Source organism: Eschrichtius robustus, chromosome 8, assembly GCF_028021215.1.
Source record: "Eschrichtius robustus isolate mEscRob2 chromosome 8, mEscRob2.pri, whole genome shotgun sequence".
Lineage (NCBI taxonomy): Eukaryota > Metazoa > Chordata > Mammalia > Artiodactyla > Eschrichtiidae > Eschrichtius > Eschrichtius robustus.
Genome location: NC_090831.1, coordinates 96,785,748 through 96,804,692, shown reverse-complemented (window position 1 = coordinate 96,804,692; position 18,945 = coordinate 96,785,748). Strand labels below are relative to the sequence as shown.

Sequence of the window (18,945 nt, the reverse complement as noted above, 5' to 3'; positions counted from 1 at the left end):
ATCATTTTTTAAAGCAGGCACATATTTTAGTCCTCTTTGTACAAGTCAAAACCCTGTACTTTGACCTTTCAATGTTTTTCGCTTTTTTTTTTTTTTGAGACGCTGCTTGGTCAAGCACAGTGGTCTTCTATTTTTTTTTAAATTAAATTTAATTTTTTTATATAGCAGGTTCTTATTAGTTATCTATTTTATACATGTTAGTGTATATATGTCAATCCCAATCTCCCAATTCATCCCCCACCCCTGCTGCTTTCCCTGTTAATTACAAGTAATACCTACTATTGTTAAACCACCACTTACATATTACTCATCATTTTGCAAACACTGACTAGTATCTCTACTACTGAGACAGTAACAGAACTGATCTTGTGCTTTGTCTGCCCAATTCTACTTGGAATCAATAGTTTTCCTATGACTCTTCTGAAATGAGAGTGAGTTTAGTTGAGAGTATGAAACACTAACCATTTTTTTCCACATCAGCTCTAGATAAACCCAATGTAACTGGTGTTTTTCAAATTAGAAATACTTCTCAATTACTCTTACTAATATATTGACTGATTCTTGTTTACCATCATGTTGAAGCTACAAATAAGTTTATATTTAGTGAATCATCAGGAATATTATATTTTATTATAAATTCCTCTTCTTTATTAATTTAATTCAGCTCCTTAAGTACCAGGATCACCTAACTTGACCTCATATTCGCCTCTGTTATTGCACTGTAGAACATTTCCAGAGTCTTGGACCTTCTCATATTAGTGACTATGAAGAAAAATAATTTCACCTTCCTATTATCTATTCTGAGGTTTTGTATAACCCCTACTCACGCTGTACTCTTATAAACAATCTCTTATATTCAAGATTCTGGTCACTTTACTGGAAAATAAACAGTCCTCTGCCTGTAATTACAGCCTTCAGGAAGGGGCAAGCCAATGACCTCTCTGACTTTAGGCACAGGAATAAGCCCTGAAGATTAAATGCCTCCTATTCCCTCATCTTTTCCCTTGGCAAACTCTACTTCATTCTGGGCCAAACAAATGTGAACAAAGTGAACAGAGAAAAAGGTGAGAATTTCTTTCTACTCTTCACACGTATTTTTTGCACCTGCATTTCAAATCTTTGTGGCTTGTGGAGATGACAAAAACAATGCTTTCTGTGATCCAGTCACAAAAATATATTTGCAGATTTTATCAAGGACTTTTATCCAAACACTGCAGCAAATCAGACGGTCTCTGTTTACCGTGTAAATATATATACATGTTTTGGAAGACAAACTTTTTTGTCAAAATCAACACTAATGTCTATGATCCGCAAAGCACATGCTTAGGTACAAAAAAGCATGACGAAGTGCCTAAGACCGTAAACCTATTTAGATATTTGCAGGATTAAATATATATAGATAAACATGAGTGTAACAAAAGAGAGAGGCAAAATATGTCAGCAGCTAGAGATGCATTAAAATAGCATAAAGGCGGTACTAACCAGAGCACATGCCCCTGTATATTCAGTAGATGCTCATGACATCCTCGTGAGTCCTGGGAGCACTTGTCCCTCACTTGGCCCTCTAGGCCACATGATTCTCATGAGAAGGAAATGGTCTAAAATGGATGTAGTTGTGTAGAGGACAGTCCACAGATGTTGAAAGACAATGAGACTCAGCATCACATTCCTTTGAATTCTATCAACTTTCATAACTTTGACAGTTTCAAAAGACCTTATTTTGTGTATTTTCATAATTATATGACTTTTTTTTTTTGGCCATAGGACTTACTGGTAACAGGACAATCCCTTCCATCCCTAAGAAACACACAGGTTTTTCTGATGAGTAGGGTCCCAAGTGTTGGCCACAGAAGACTGAAGAGGGGGAGAAGAAAGAAACAACTTTGATTGATATAAGAAATTTCTGCTTTCAAAGGTGATTAAAGTGATACACTATGAGAGGCAGTGAAAGTAAGAGCTACCTAAATTATGTCCTTAGCTTCTAGAAATTCACACATTATCTTCTTCACGCTAAGAATTACTTAACGAAAAGTGACTATTTAGAAATCAAAGAAAAGACAAAGTTCGGAAACACTGACAACTTTTTTAAAAAAGAGAAAGTGTTTAAAAAAGTTAAATTCTCCAGCACAGTTTTACTTCTTGTGATACATTTTTCTAAGTTTAAAGTAATATGCACTCACGGTCAGAACCCACTTTAAAAAGCTGCTTAAATGCCACAGCAAATAGTTAAGACCTCGAGCTTATGATATAGATAAAAATTAGTTTGTTAAATACTGGCTATGTACTTGACCATGTAGTGAAGACAAAATTGCTTTTTTGAGCTTTATGTAAGTTAACTTTTAGCTTCATGAAAAAGTTAACTTTCACCTCCTCAGGGTGGCCTTTTGTGACTATACTACAAAATTTAGATCTTCCTCCTCATTTGCATTCACAGATGTTTATTTCCCTCACATTATATTTCATGAATTATTATGATGTATTTGTTTGCTGGTATGACTGATTGTCATCTCCTCCCCAGTAGGTTTGTTTCATAAAGACAAGAACCAGGCCTATCTTACTCACCATTTTAATACCAGTAGATTAGACATTCAGTAAATTTCTGTTGAATTTCTTGTTGAATCTTAGTTGTATGAATAAATCCTTTCCTCTGTCTCTTGCTGAAAATGATGATTACAAGTTTTTGGCCATTTTATGCACTAAATAAAATGGTTAGGATTCTAGCACTTGGCTTAAACTAATAAGATGAAAGAACAAGCATGTAATGTAATTAGCTTAAATTAAATGGAAACTATTGCACGTTTTATTGTCAAGATAATTTTTAGAGATATTCGTTTTTGCTATTGACTGCTACTGCATTAGTGCTTGTAATCTGCTTAGTGCATTAGCACTAAATACTATTGATTCACTCAGAGCTAACAGACCAATTTAATCTTTGCATTTTTCCCATTTCCTGAGTAGCACTTCACCTATAGTTTAGTTAGTAGACTGGTTGCTAGATGCAAGTGTTAATCAGATTTTAAATTTAAAATGTCATCAGAAAATTTAGTATCCTACAGATTTACATTTTCTGGTACATGGATTCAAATTCTAGCAAATCATGAATAAGCCATATATTTTTAGATGACAACTCAGCAAGTTTAATTTTCATAAAATCAGCTCTAGAAAAGAATGATTTACAAATCAAAACTGGCCTTAATTCATGCCTTTTACCTAGAGCACCATTTGAAATATCACCATTTTAATGTCCTTCAGTTGATGAACATTTTGGTGATTTACCCAAATCAAACAACTGAAGTCAGACTTTAGCCTGAGTTCAGAATTGTTATTTATTGTTTTATAATTATATACTGTTCATAAAACACCTCCCCCTATTAGTGAACATCACGAATAGTTAAAAGAAGCCTTTGCCCTATATTAGCATGCATTTATAAGATATTTCTCTGTCCTCTTGTTGAAAAACTAGAGAATATTTTTGAAGTATAGAAGTACACACTTCATCTGCCCCACCTTAGCCTAGGTCTAGGGTGAAGTACAGGAAACCTCTTTTCCAAGGATTTTAGTCAGCAAGTCATTCATATGCAAATGAACCTGCCTGGACCATTTTAGTTAGAAAAAATATATAATTATCAGACTGGAATGTAACCAGGATCCTAGAATCACTTACCACATTCACTATTATATTAAAAAAAAATCAAAAGAGTTTTAATGACTTCAAGAGTAGCTGAGCCATCGGTTTTATTTCCCTGATAAATGAGCCCTTTACAGTCCTCCCTGGACGCTGGAGATGTGACTTACAGCACATATCTGGGCACTGAGTCATCCTGGACGCTGGGTGCCCACTGATTCAGTATCTGTGCCAATCTATGAATAAGCAACGGCAGAAATTCCTGGTGGGTTTTCTATCCAAATTCTGACAGCTCCTCATTTTTCTTATTAGAGTGAGGAGATAATAATGCAGGGTGGGATGCCATCAATGAGATAGAAGTCTGAAGTAAGGGTGTAACACCCAAAATTTGATACATTATTTGGAATAAAAAATCCATTATTACTCAAGGAGCTTAATATTCTTATCAAAATGCAAGATCCCAAATGCTTTCAGAAGTCTCTAATCATGTAGTAGTATGGCAATGAAAGTATGTATCAGAGCTGGGGCTTCAAAGTTTTATTAACACTTCAGCTTTTCAAAGACCAACTTTAAGATTTATTTTTTTGACCGAACTCCTTATTGTTTGCTCCGTTAACTTTACCAAATGAGTCTCCATGTAGAAATCAACTACTTAAATAAAACACAGATCACACCGCTTGCTTCAAAGGATATTAAGAAAAATGAATTAATTTACAATGCATGTGGCATAGTTAACTCTTAAATACCCATGCACAGGTGGGAAATACTATATCACATCATATATTGATATAATATAATCCACACAAACTTATTTACATTTTTGGTGATAGTTTCAGCATTAACTGTGTTTCTTTGCTTAGTTTATTAAAACGTCATGTCATTGCTTTTTCATTCTTTCCTGGGAATAAACTATAAAATGGCTTAAAGAAGGGTTAGCAGGAGGACGAGAAAAAAGCAAATGGCTTTAATGGCTCACTCTGTAACATGTTTTCTAATACCCCCAGGGTGTGCCCTGTGATTTCAGAAAGTGTTATAAATTCTGGAAAGAAAATAATTTAAAATTCCTCTTAATAAAATAATGCAATATGGCACTTTTCATGGGATGGATAGCATGGAGAATTCAAGTAAACAAGTTAGGGAGCAGCGACTCCCTGAGCCTGGGAGACAATAAAGAAGAGTTTACAGAAGGAAAGGCATCAAGTGTAAAATTAATGAATTTCTACTTAGACTTTTTTTAAGTATATTGAATCCTTAGACTGCAAGGATTTTCTTTCTTGGAAGATTTTGCTTTGGTAGCTATTACATTTGGCATATGGCCAAGATATTTGGTGTTTAGAATGAAGAATCCTCAACATTTTTCATATAGGATAACACTCTCTCATTTCGAAGCACAGGAAGTAAAAAACCCTGAAATCTGACTTCGCATTTTTCATCCCTAATACAAAATGCGTTCTCCTGAGAGTGCTAGACTGTTTAAATAAGACATGCCAAACCAGTATAATTACATGGATGTTATTTGTAACATTGACTCCACATTCCCAGTTCAAATGGTGTGGTGGGGGAGATTATAGATATATGGCCTATAAAGAGTTATAAATCTTTGTTTATTTTATTAAATATTATGAGACATGCCCTGAGGATGACAGATCAATAATGGTCCTTGTGGTTTTCTGATGGAAGGCTGCAATTATTTTCTTCCATTACAACTTGAATGTAACCCAATTTTACTCATCTATCATCTTTATAATAGTAATAAAGAAACATCACTGTATGTTTATTTTTATGCCTATTCCTATTATCCCTTGTTTGCATCTTGTTTTGATTTTGTTTTCATTCAAAATTGTTCTAATCATGTTGCTTTCTTCCTTTGATGGCTCTGAGTGGTGACCCTTTAACTTTGGCACTCTTTAAAACGGAGATGGAAAATTACTACTTTACGTTTCCTTTATTTTGGGAAGCAGTTGGCTACTCTTTGAATTCGACTATAAATGATGTTTAAAAACAAGGAAGCTTAGTACAAACAACCTGTGAGGTTAACTTTTTCTAAAACTGCATTATCTGCAAATTCTTGAATGCATAAGATAAATTACATTAGCATAGTATCTTATAGTGCCATAGGTAGTTAGACTTGAAAGTCAGGTAAAGGAGCGCCTTACACCTTTTAGCTTGACTATATAGCACAATTCTGATTCAGCTGTCTTTCTCTTCACCATCCAAACCACCACCACTCCCATATCTCCCTTTTTTTTTTCTTTTGGAACTATTAAGTCTTAAGGAGGACTTAACACAAATTAAGCATTATGGAGGTGGGTCACTCATAACAGTTAGTGGGGGAAGTAAAAGACCCTCATGAGCAATAGAACCAGAACGTGTCTCTTCCAGAAAACCATCCAATAATTTGAATTTGACTTTCTTTACACAAATAACAATACAATAATAGCTGTTATTTATTATGTGCCAAGGACAAAAGTTAGAGTCTTTTAAACATTATTGTACTTGTCCACACCATAGTCCTGCATGGAGGAAAACGGGTTCAGTGAGTTTAAATAATGCCCTCATGGTCAGGCAGATAGAAAATCATGGGATACAAGTCTGAACCCAGATCTCTTTAATTTCAGTCTTGTTCCATTAGGCTATGCTGCCTCCCAAAGAGATAAATTTATGGTCATCTTATTGTGCCAGGTACTTTATATTTATTATCCCACATTTTTACAAAAAGGCTGAGAAGTAGGTATTGTTATCTGCATGTTACGAATGAGATTGAGGCTCTAAGAATTAAGTAACGTGGCAGAAGTTACACAGCTGGTATGCAGGAGACCATGAGTTCCAACCTGGTGAGTCTGGCACCAAATTACATGCTTTTCCCCTTCAACTGATCACTGGTCATTAAGATGACCAAGACATTGATAAAAATATTTGCCACCAGTCTATTTCTATTCTTTCAAATGCTTATATGTAGAAAAAAACTTTCGTAATGGGATTGCAAGAAAAAATATAATGTCGTAACTGTATTTCCTGGGTGGGTGAGAGATATTTCAAGGACCCTTTTATATTTCAACTTTGATTAAAAATCTTTCCAAAATGTGTAACTCCACTTCTCTTCGTAAATATACTATAATTTAGGGAAGAGGATCTTTGTTGATTTGAGGACAAAAAATTCCCTTATTCAAAAAAAAAAAAAAATTCCCTTATTCAATATTCATTCTTACTTGGAAGAAACTGGGCTAATGTGTACTGATGCTAGTTTTTTCCTGGAAAAATTGTCATGTTACTAAATCCCTTATATGATACTGTTGGAGATCCAGTTAATGTGCTTAAAAAAAATTTTTAATAGTTTATCCCCAAGTAGAAGGTGAGGTTTTCTTATGCCCAAATTTGGGGATTTACAAAGTCTCCAGATTATGTGGCATTTTTTCAGTTACTTTATTTTGAATGTGCTGTTTAGGGAACACACATTAGCCTAAAACAACTTCAATCAATATTAATTTAGGATGCTTATAGAGGTCAAATGATGAATGGGTAAAAAAAGGCGGTAAAGATATTTAAGACTAAAGATTTAATAATTTGTGGGTGTAGAATCTCATAATCCTAAATGTTGGAAATCACCGTGAACAAACCCTTTAGGAATCACTTTCAAAAGCAACATAGAAAATGGTTACACTGCAAAGATCAAGAAGAACAACTAATATCAACACTATATTACATGAATGGATATCTGTGGCTTGGGATAAGTTTCCAGAAACAGCATCATATGTGGAATTAATGAGTTCTGAAGCACAAATAACTAAGAGGTGAAGATGATTTGCTTTGGAAACTATCAGATGACTCAAAAGACGGTTTTAGTGATGTCATCAATATGAGAAGATGTACATGAAGAGTTTGCACAGATACTTTCATAAAACGTTGAGAGTGGAAAAAGCAACATAATATGTGATCTAAAATAAGCAAGTGAGGTCTGATACACCTGCTGGACCCATAGAATCTAAAAGGCCCTTTCTTGGTCCTCTGTCTGATCCTGTGATAGAGACACGTTTTGCGTAGGGTGGAAGCTCAAGGAGGGCCAGAAAACCCCTGCTGCTGCGAATGTGCTCTCTAAGTCCTCCGAAGGTTACTGCTGCACTGTCTTAACTTTGTCCACAGAGCACACAATGGTCCCTCCATAAAGATCTGACTGATTAGACATGTTAATAACAAAACTACAATATATGTATCTATTCACTAAACATTATGCCAAAATAAAAACTTAGTTCCAAGAAATTGTCAGAAGGGTCACCTGATATCTTTGCCAAGACAAAATGGAGTTGTATTGCTTACAGTATTTCCAAACTTTTTTGATCTTGTAAATCATTTTGCTTTTGTGTGAGTAACAGCTCTAGGTGTCTTCATTTTATGATGAAGCTGGGAAATGACTGTATGCTGACTATTGGAACAATCCGAGGTCTTTCTGTGGCGGGTATATGAAAACTGATAACGTGGGTAGTTTCATTCTTGGAAAAATTCTGACCTTTAGTAACCAGAGAAGATAAACAGGCAAATAAATAGAGGAGATTGGAAGGTATCTGTCTCTGTGGAATTTGGCTAGTGTAAAAGTTGTCTTCCCTTGTAAGAAGACTATGTTGGCCAGTTCCATCTTGTTTCCCACAAGAATTTTTGCGATGGGAGTGATAACGGTTTCAGGTGTGGTTGGTGCATTTTGGGCATTTTTCCTGGGTGATAAAACTGCCCTGAATTTCATTGGGTAATCCTGCCTTTTTGTTCCCTTTGGAACACTAAAAAAGTCAAAGGGGTAGGATAAAGTTCAGCTGTGTTTTGAGAATTTCTAGAATTGATAAATACTTTTACATCTGGGGGCTGAAATGTACAAAATAAAACAATGAGATAAGATATCAGTATACCCTTGTAAGGTAAAGTCTCTTTAATTTTTAACCGAACAAGATTTAAATAGCAAAGTCGTGTGCTTTAGAGGCTCTGAAGGAATTCCCAGTAGACTCTTTTTTAAACTTGTTTCTGAAGCAATTCATTGGATGCAGGAAAAATGTTTTCTCTGAAATGCTATTAATATTACACTTTTATGTCCTAATTCCCAGGTTTCTGAAAGTCTTTTTGTTTCCTTTCATTCTTTGTCTTTTCTAGTGAGGAAAAGGGACAGCCTCATGAGCAATCCCATTGCTTCTTACAGATTTTGCAACATATATTAAATGTATTCAGGGAGAAATAAGTCTTAGTTGGGATATATATGTATGTATATTATGTATATTCATAGACTTTTGAGAGAGAAGGAAGTTATGTCTTTAGTTCACTAAAAGATGGATTCATTTTCTCAGAAGCATTTTTCTAACTTTATAAATAAATTACTTAAGAGTTTCCATCTGGAGAAGTACTCTAGACATTTCAGCAAAAGTGAAACAAATGTTTCTGAATTATTATGCCCTTGTTATCCATCTGCAAATTATATACTTTCTTTTATCAAGGACATGTTTAATGTTCTTCCTGCTTGCAATTACAACCTTTACCACTTAGATTGAAAACTGCTAGAGTAAGTGAGTTGTACATTTTCAAAGTCAAATCGTCTTTAGAAAAGCTACAGAATTTGTTCATACAGTTATGATCACTAGTGGTCATTATGTTAGGAGGCATAACCAGGTCTGTATGTTCAAATCTGGGTCCCCACCAAGAAAGCCCAAGGCCACAGTGGACTCCCAGTTTGATGCTCTTCCTCTAGCACCAAGTGATCTGATGACTAGCAGGATAAATCCTCTGGGTATAGCTGGTAGCCTTTACTATATCTAAATCAAAGCAATAAAGAATTTCCCTAACAATTCCTGGGAAAATATCATTTCATGTAAGTACAAACAATCATCAATCAAGAATATTTATATCTATAAATATCAAATGCCAACCAGGTAAAAAGCAACAAATTAGAACTTGGTAGACACCAATTCAAGCACATTCAAGCACAAAGTTTATGTATTGAAGTCAAGATCCAAAGTACGGATTTGAGAGCAAAAATTTCCTCTGTAGTTTTCTAATTTATTCAGAGAGGTATATTAGTGCATTTAAAATGTTTAATTTATCAACATTTTAGAAGAGATTTTTTTTGTTTGTTTTTAGTGAAGTTTCTTTAAGTAATGCCAAGAATAGAGACTGTTCATTCATACATCAGTGAGCGAATGGGATCTCATTAAAAAAAAAAAAAAAAGCCTTCAAAACCTACAAATTAAGCATCTTATTCTAAATGTTGTAAAGACTGCATGGCATCTCAATAACTGTGTTTTATAGGAATTGCTGTTGTGTTAAACTTTATGTACATTCGACCAGAACTACTAAAGCTGATAATGAGAAACAAGGTTAATAACCTGAAAAACACTGGCAAACCTGTAAACCCAAATTGTAAAAATATTTTATATTTTCTTTTAGTTATCACATTAACTTTTTCTCAAGCTATGATTCTACCTTTAAATGGAGATTCAATTTCTAAATTTTCTTGGAGAGAATTTGCAAATATTTGGATAAAGCCCATTTACCAAGCACCAAAAAGCCCTTTATATTCTCTTCTAGACTGATACCTATTCTGACTTGTACCTCATAATTTGTAAGTAGTGAACCTGTATGACTTACCCTATTGAAGCAGTGTTCGTGGTTGGGGCCATAAAAATGCTGGAGACATCTCACATTGTTTTTGTTGACGATCTTGTTGAAGAACTCATTGACATATTTGACAGGGAACGCACAGACAGCAGAGCGATTCATTGGTTCGACAGAATCTGGCTTGCTTTGTGCAAACACCCCGTAGAGAATGTCATCATTCAGGTTGGCACCTATTTGCTTAGCGAGCTGGGTCCCAGGCTTACTGACATACGCAGCTTGGAGAATATTAAACACTTCCTCCCTTGTGGATCTCTTTCTTCTCTTTTCTGTGAGAATACACTCCAGAGGCATTTCCATGTACGAATGCAAACCAGAGTCTACTGAACAGAACCTGATTATTCTTGTGTGAAAAGTCTGAGCATCTAGAGTTTCCCGTTGGACCGTCAAAAAGTAAATAAAATGGTTGCTTTCAAAGGCGTGGACATACTTAATGGGGTAGGAATCTCGGAACTCAGGTAGAACATCAATATAGGATTGGTCTGTCAAAAACTTAAAACCATCTTGCGTTTCCTTTAGCCTTCTCACAGATATCGAATGCAATGAATGATCTGGAAGGTAAGAAGAATTTATGGTATTGCCCACGAAGAAGTTGATGAATCGATCCTTCTCAGACAGCAGGACTTTGGTTCCCAGGGCACTCACCACACAGTCAGGACACTGGCTGGGCTCTTCGTCTGCCTGTGGAGAGTACATGCAATGAACCTCCGACTGTATGTTAGCAGTATTGTCAGGTGGAAGGACGTGTCGCTGGCAGGTCCCTCTGTGGACACTGCCGCAGCTAATGAGTTGGTCATCATAGTACGTGTCAACAAGCAGAGCCATGTTGATGTTATCTTTCCAAACGCCACCTGATAAATTGGCTTTGTGGCTGCAGTTCTGACATGGGAAACAATCTGGGTGTTCCAGCACAGGCCCAGTCTTGTACTCAGCAACCTTCTGAAGGTCTTTGTCATTTAAAACGTAAAGGTAGTTAATGGCACCGAGGTAAATGTGATGCTTGTGCGAAACAACATTCTGAATGGGTGTTTCTGCTGTGAAGTTAGGAAGCTGATACTGCATGTTCACATTCATCTTGGACTTTACTAGTGCCTCTTTACACTCCCCATTGCTCTTCTGCACCAAGGTAAACAGAAGCACAAGGATGCCAGGTGCAAGCACAGCAGTGGCCTTCATGGTGAGAAGTTTATCTGCCAAAACATGTTCAAGTCAAGAGCCGTTTAGTTGTCATTAGAAACAAAGAAGAAGAAACTGAAAGAACTATACCAGTTAAACTATTAGAAACAAATCTTCCTAACTGGAATTTTTACATTGAGTGAAAACAAAAAACTCTAGCTGGTTTCACATAAAGATGCATTGTGCAGTTGGACATGACTCTACATAGTTTAATTTTAGAACTCAAGCCATGAACAAGTAATTTTAGAGAACCATTATGAGATGCAAACAATGTTCTGTATTAAGAACGATACAGCAACTAGGTTAGACTCATTCAGCAGTGAAGTCAGAAAAATAGCAAACTTCTTTCTTAACCTCTTGCTGGTTGTTTAATGTGGTTTAATATCTGTGGTTAATGACTAGGTTGATATTTAAACTTTCTCAGTTAGTCAAGTAAAGGAATTGTGGTTCAGATTCATTTATTCTACAAGTCACAGCAGGCATTGTTTCCTTGGGAGCATGTAGAATTACTAGGCTAAATTTAGCTTCCTTTTGGAAGAAAACAATCATAAATTCTAGAAGCAATATGATCACATGCTGTTTATAGGATTTTCTGTGCAGAGGAAAGGTATGGTTATAATTTGGCTATAATTGACCTATTGTTTTGGATAGACAAATGTTTAACTTAATGTAAGATCACTGGGAATGTAAAAACAGAAAGCTAAAAATGTATAAAATAAAATATAATCTTTAGGACTAAAGTCCTAGAATTATTTCTCAGGGAAAAACAACATATTGTTCGCTACCAAGTCAAAAGTTATTTAGTTAAAAGAACATTATTTTAACATTCCATTGTATGCACACGGACAGTATTTCTACTAGGAAGCATGAGTGGATTTGTTATTCAGGTTTTAAAAAGTTAAGGTGCACAAGTTATAAACATTGTGAGTTCTACTTATAACAGCTATAGGCAGGGTTGGAAAAGAAAGGCCTTAGAGAAATAGAAACCAAATAGTTATTACTTCTTTCCCCCTTTTGAAAAAATGCATAATTCTGACGGGACAAAGGGACCCTCTAAAAACATACTGGGCATTGTAACTATGCCAAAGACTAACTCTAGGTCCACAAAAACACAACAGAATTCACTGTGCACGGCTCTGTGCTTACACTATGGGAAATGGGACATGGCGCTTACCCTTCAGTGAACTTACAATGGTGTTGAGAGATAATACACATATGCAAATTACATGGTATAATACATGGTATTATACTTTCCTGTATAGCAAAAACCAAAAGCTAAAAGCATCAAGAGAGGAAGGCATGGCCTGTACTTAGGATTACTATGATCATGAGAAATATGGACAAGTCCAATATGTTTCAGGTCCAGAAGACAAGGACAATGCCTTTTTGGTTCATCACTCTATCTCAAGGACTTGATATAGAACCTAGAACAGAGTAGGTGTTCAATAAACATATGTTGAATAAATGAGTGAATAAAAATTAAACAATAAGTTCAAAGTCACAGAACAGATAAGTGTAGTAGCCAGAGCTTAAAACCAAATTTACTGACTCCAAAATCAAAGATAAATTTACCCTACCAAACTGATAGGAATTACAGGCATTATTTAAGAGGTAATAGAAAGTCATTGAAGGGTTTTGAGCTGGAGAGTCATATGAGCAAGGTTTTACTCTAGGAAGATTGATCTGGAGGAAAAGTGGCTTAGAGCAGGGAGAACCTGGCAATGAGAAGACCAGATGACAGGCATTATAGCCCATAACCAGGTAGTAAGGGCCAGAAGCAAGATGGTGGCCCCAAGAATAGACAGGAAGGGATGAATGAGAGACATATTTGAATTGATTTGACACCTAAACTGGTGGAACACAAAAGAGAAGGTAAAGATAAGCAGCGTCATCTGGGAAAAAGTGGAACAAGTTACAAACTAGGGTAGTCAGTAGGAGGAAGTTAGGCTAAAGATCAAGGAATATGATAAGCTGGTTTTAAACATGTTGAGTTTGATGTGTTATTGAGAAATGAGTGAAAACGTTCTACTATAGGAATGACTAGTAGGTTTTACATTGTTTCCAGCAAGCAGGTTATCTGGAGTAAGTGAAGAATGAAGATTCCAAGCAGACAGCATATGTGCCAAGCAATAGAGGAGAATAATGAGAAGGATGTTGAGGAGAAGCCTGCTCTTACTGGGAAAGTGGCACGATTGGTCTTGGGTGAGGTAATATCCATCTTAGATGAGACAGAGGCAAGCAGAAGCACGAGTGCCAAGTATCTGCCATCTGTGCATTAGAAAGAAGGAAACTTCAGAACTTGATCTTAGTGGGACAATTGGGATTCTAGTTGGAATAGAAATAAACTTTGCATGTTATCTGCACAGAGGGGATGGTTAAAACCAAGAACAAGTATGTTCATGGAGGGACAAGGTGAAGGAAGAGAAGACAAATGAACCAGATCTTGGAGAATACACACATTGGAGAAACTAGTGAAGGAATCAAGGAAGGTAAGTTAGTTCAGGGCGGCGTCATGAGAGCCAAAATTGCACTGTGTCACTGAAGGCAGGCGAGGGCCTCAGGAAGGTGGATGTAATCCACACAAAAGCTCCTTGTTGACCTTTACAAGAGTAGTTGCAGCAGATTCAACAGTGGTATCAGACCACTAAATTGCAAGGGTATGTGTGATGAGGAAGTAGAATGTTTGTCAAAGGAAGGACAAGAGGAGGCAATATCAGGGTTGAGAGGACTTTAAGTTGCAGGAAAGACATACACTTATTTGTAGGTCTCTTTTTCTTCTACTACCGTTTGTTGGGTATCTACTAAAGGCCAGGCACTGTGGTAGGTCTGGGAACCCAGAAACACGGTACCTTTCCCAGGAAGCTCACAGTCACTTGGAGGAGGCAACAGGTTGACAGAAATTATGGGAATGTGTAGGAAGGGCAGCCAACCAGACTGGAAATGAGGCTAGAGCTGAGTCTTGAAGGAGGATGAGGAATGGAAATTCCCAGTGGAAGAGCAGTTTGTGCAAAGATATAGTGGCAGGAGAGAACATATGATACAATCAGGAGAAATGCAAGTAGTTGGGCCTAGAGAAGCAGGGAAAACCAAAAGAGCAAATGAGGGAGATAAAAATTGTTCGATCAACATTCGAAGGGATCAAAAAGAGGCATTTCCAAGAGCCCTGAAACATAAGAGAAGTCACTCTTTCTGAGACAGCAGGAGAGGATGAGCAGTCACATAAAGATATAGGGACATTTAAGGAGTCCCTATAAGTCCCTATTAAGGGAATATGATCTCAGTGTTCTAAAAAATAAATTAGGGTATATGACCATCTGCTGAAATTGATGGTTACAGAGGAGTGACCAGGGACTTGAGGGTGAAGGAGGAGGTTTAGAATATCTACAGCAGGGTATGCAAACTGAGGTCAGCAAGAAAGAAAGGACTGTATAGTAGCTTTGAGGGCTTCCTGAAGATAAGACGCAATGTATATGACTTCCTCTTCACATTCATGAGATATGGAAGAAACCCAAGAAAGAAGGTCAAGGACACAATGATTTTTCAGGATCCAAATGAAGGCATCTGATTGAGGATATAGGCTTTAAAGGCTACAAAATTATAGTTGGACCAGAGGGCAAAGCAGAGCTTCAGTAAGGTATAAACCATATAATAATAAAAATAACAATAACTTGTATTGAGTGTTTACCACGTGCCAGGCATTCTGCTAAACCCTCTGATATACTCTTCGTAAACACCCTGTGAAGTAGGAAGTATTATTATTCTCCATTTCTAGATGAGCAAACTTGCCAAAAGTCACACAGAACCAGATTCAATCCCATGTCTGACTGACAGGAATCTGTCCGGGATGTTGAATGCTTCACTAACACTGGACCAGCTTCCTGAGCTAAGAGGGAGAGTGCACTGGAGCAGAAGTTAGACAGAGCTCTGGTTCTGGCCCTTTCCCTCTCTAGGGAACCAGCTAATGATGGCTTAGCATACGCATCTCTTCCCAACTCGTGTTCAGTGACCTCATCTTGGTTGCTTGAAATCGGCCTTGGTGGGAGTATTTACCCCATAGAAGTTGGCAAACACTAAAAATCAGGGCTTATTTCCCCCCTGGAGGGATGGTTATTAAATACTTACAAGCATACCCCTGGGTTGAACCAATGAATGCTGAAGTATTTTCCAACTCCAATAATTTTCAACTCTGAGATTGTTTTTCTACGTTTTACTCCAATGCCATTGAACCGGCATATATTGCTTTCTCTTCTCTATCTATATCATCTGCCAGATCAGGCTGTGTGAGCAATTTTAAAATTTATATTGGCAGTGACTCGAGAACTACTTTCATCTTTTATATATTTTTGCCTTGATACATTTATTCCTGTGATGTGCTTGGATCAGGTTTCAATATAAAATGTCTTTTTACTGTTTGTTTTTTCTTTCTTTCTTTCTGAAACAGTGCTGGCCCTTTAACCAACTTTGAGTTCCTTACTAAAAGGAACACGTAAAGATGATTCAAACAGACTGACTAATTCATTCTCTTAAAATGTCATGCACATAGCAGGTGAAACTGAATCATTCATAAAACATTTCTGTATTTCTTTTCAGTTGATAGTTAAGATAAGCTCACTGGCAAAACATTTCCTGGGAGTGATTATCTCAGTGGCACCTTGGTCATTAAACTATTGGTATTTAGGGGTATTTCCTTTAAAGAGGGCTGCTCTATTAGCTACAAATACCAGCTTAACCTAATGGTAAGACCACATACTCAACTCTGTCTGCCATCTATCTACCTCTAGTTTTCTCATTTAACTAGCTTACATTGGGCTTTTCATGCCCTAGAAATCTAGAAATACGTTTAATCCTCTAAGAGTTATTGAGTAATTACCTGTGCCTATTACCACTACTACTGTCACCATCACTGTCCTCATCAACAAAAACCTGTCTCAAAGCATATACCTGTGTTGTAAGCAAGTACTGATGGCTCATGAAAAAACACAACAGGTGTCATGGGATAGGTTTTTAAAAGAGAGGGACTTTCAAAACTTTGACACAGGTAACTCTGCTTTCCTTAGGAATTGATTTTTCTCAGAAATCATAATATTTTATAACTATATAGATAGTACTTTATAGTTTACAAGATGCTATCAACTACATCATCTCTTCTAATCTGAATGTTTTCTTAGAAGGTAAGCATTACTCCCATGTTTTCAGGGAAAACTGTTTCAGGGGAAACTCCCATGTTTTCATGACAAAACTAAGATTCAAAGAGGATAAAATATTATCTAAAATATGATAAACATGCAATCTAGTTCTTATAAGTGTATTTCTAACTTTTTTAAGTATGATGCTTATTTGAGCCGTTTCAAATTATTTGCATTTCCTGGAAAAGACTTTTGTTCTAAAGGCACACTATTTTGAAAACTTTTTCTGAATTTACCTGCCCAGCCCCCGCTCTACTACTGGCAACTCTTTTGAAAACTCTCCCCTACCTAATGGGGCTGTCAAACTGGCTTATCTCCTCCCCACAAGGTGAGCTTGCAAACCAGGCTGGCCTTTTAGTGGATTCTATGCCTTTGACCCAGAGTTTGGACAGGGGTGAGCATGTGACTAAAGCAAGGCCAACCAGGGTCTTTTGGGGTTTAATATAGATACTGGGAGGGGACCTCTCTCCCTCAAAAATCACTAGCACTAAGGATGATATTAACTTGTACTGTCTGATGACCATCTTTGTCACTGTGTGGAGAAAGCCTGCCTGAGCATGAAAGTGACCCAAGGGGCAGGGGATCCTGGACATGGAGAAAGGCAGGCCACTAATGCTATTGTTCAAGCATCTGTATCCACCATGTCTTCAGCTAATGGGAACCAGTACATTTTTCCTTTCCTCCTTCCTTTCTCTTTCTTTTTTCCATCAGCAATTTCACTGTGATTTTTTAAAAGATTTTAATTAATTTTAAAAATTAGTTAATTTATTTTTGGCTGCTTTGGGTCTTCGTTGCTGCATGCGGGCTTTCTCTAGTTGCAGCGAGCGGGGGGCTACTCTTCGTTGTGGTGCGCGGGCCTCTCATTGCGGTGGCTTCTCTTTGTTGTGGAGCACGGGCTCTAGGACTGAGGGCTTCAGTAGTTGCAGCACGTGGGCTCAGTAGCTGTGGCTCACGGGGTCTAGAGCGCAGGCTCAGTAGTTGTGGTGCACGGGCTTAGTTGCTCCGTGGCATGTGGGATCTTCCCAGGCCAGGGCTCGAACCTGTGTCCCCTGCATTGGCAGGTGGATTCTTAACCACTGCTCCACTAGGGAAGCCCCTCATTGTGATTCTTTTATTCCTTGTGCCTGAAAGTCCTGACTAAACAATGTCCACTCGAAGATTCTACAAACTTGTGAATTCAAACACAAAGTCAAGTGCATAAAAGCAACTTTATGTAAAATATTCAAGTAATTGGCAAAGACAGTTTCTTTATTTACTTGAATAATTTCTCTAAATATTTCACTTTGCATTTGGAGATATATCTACTAGTTAAAATTTCTTAGGTGCTACACTGGCTTTTTTCTGCTCTATAGTTTCAAATTTTTCTACAATATTTACTTAACATAATCTCAAGATAGAAATAATGTATGTAAGTGAAGAGTCAAAATATAAAAACTAGAAAACATTTCAATCCTGCTTATAAGTGTATAAAAGGGATTTATGATGATGGAAAATGGCCGAGGCCCCGTATTAAGGAAACTGCAGTCATAAAAACAGTCATGGCTAAATTCTCCAGGAGGACTTGCCAGAGTGAAATCCTAAGGAAAATTCTTAGCCCTTTCTACATTTATATTATTTCCATTAATTTGAAAAGTAGGCCCATAAAAACAAAGCTAAGGAAAGAAGATCTCAATAGGAGATTCCTGATGACATTTAAAATACTGTATTTATAAACACTCACTGCTTATGAAGAGTCATATTATATCACATAGTATTAATCAAATATTTGTGAGCTCCCATTGCATACCATGCCCTTGTCTAAATACTGAGAGTTTCTACCCTCAAAAAGTATACAGTCTGCGGATTTGAAGACAGTAAGATAAATGCTAAAAATCTAAATATGTAACCTAAATTGAAAAGTGACAGATCTACTGGGCTGTCGAGAAAGCAAATTTTAAAACATGCTTTGTTCAACATTTGATTCTTAGGCTTAAAGCTTTAACACTTAGTGTTATTATCATCAAAAAACCTAAGCTGACTTTAGAAAGATAAAACAATACATGTCAAAAATCCCTTCTAATGTAGCCAGACACTACCTTGACAATGATTTCTAACAGTAAGTCAAAAGGACAGAAGAAGACTTCAGGGTTTTTCAGCCCACAAAACTGCTCATTTATATGACCACATTTAAATGATTCAAAATACCCATGAGTTAATCTTATGTCTAATATTTACAGACTAGTTTGCTTAACAACATTGTTCCCAATAACTCATAAGCCTTCTGGAGAACAGGTGGGTGTAGTGGAGAGAGTATGGGCTTTGGTGTCATCACAC

The 18,945-nt window shown here is 36.8% G+C and overlaps 1 protein-coding gene across 1 annotated transcript in view; it reads right to left on the bottom strand.

Moving 5' to 3' along the window:
- MET (MET proto-oncogene, receptor tyrosine kinase) overlaps positions 1-18,945 on the bottom strand; it is a 125,675-nt gene that overhangs the window by 81,526 nt on the left and 25,204 nt on the right. The window contains exon 2 of the mRNA XM_068549346.1: positions 10,244-11,460. Coding sequence (XP_068405447.1) covers positions 10,244-11,446 — 1,203 coding nt within the window. The 5' untranslated portion in view covers positions 11,447-11,460. The remainder of the gene's footprint in view (positions 1-10,243; positions 11,461-18,945) is intronic.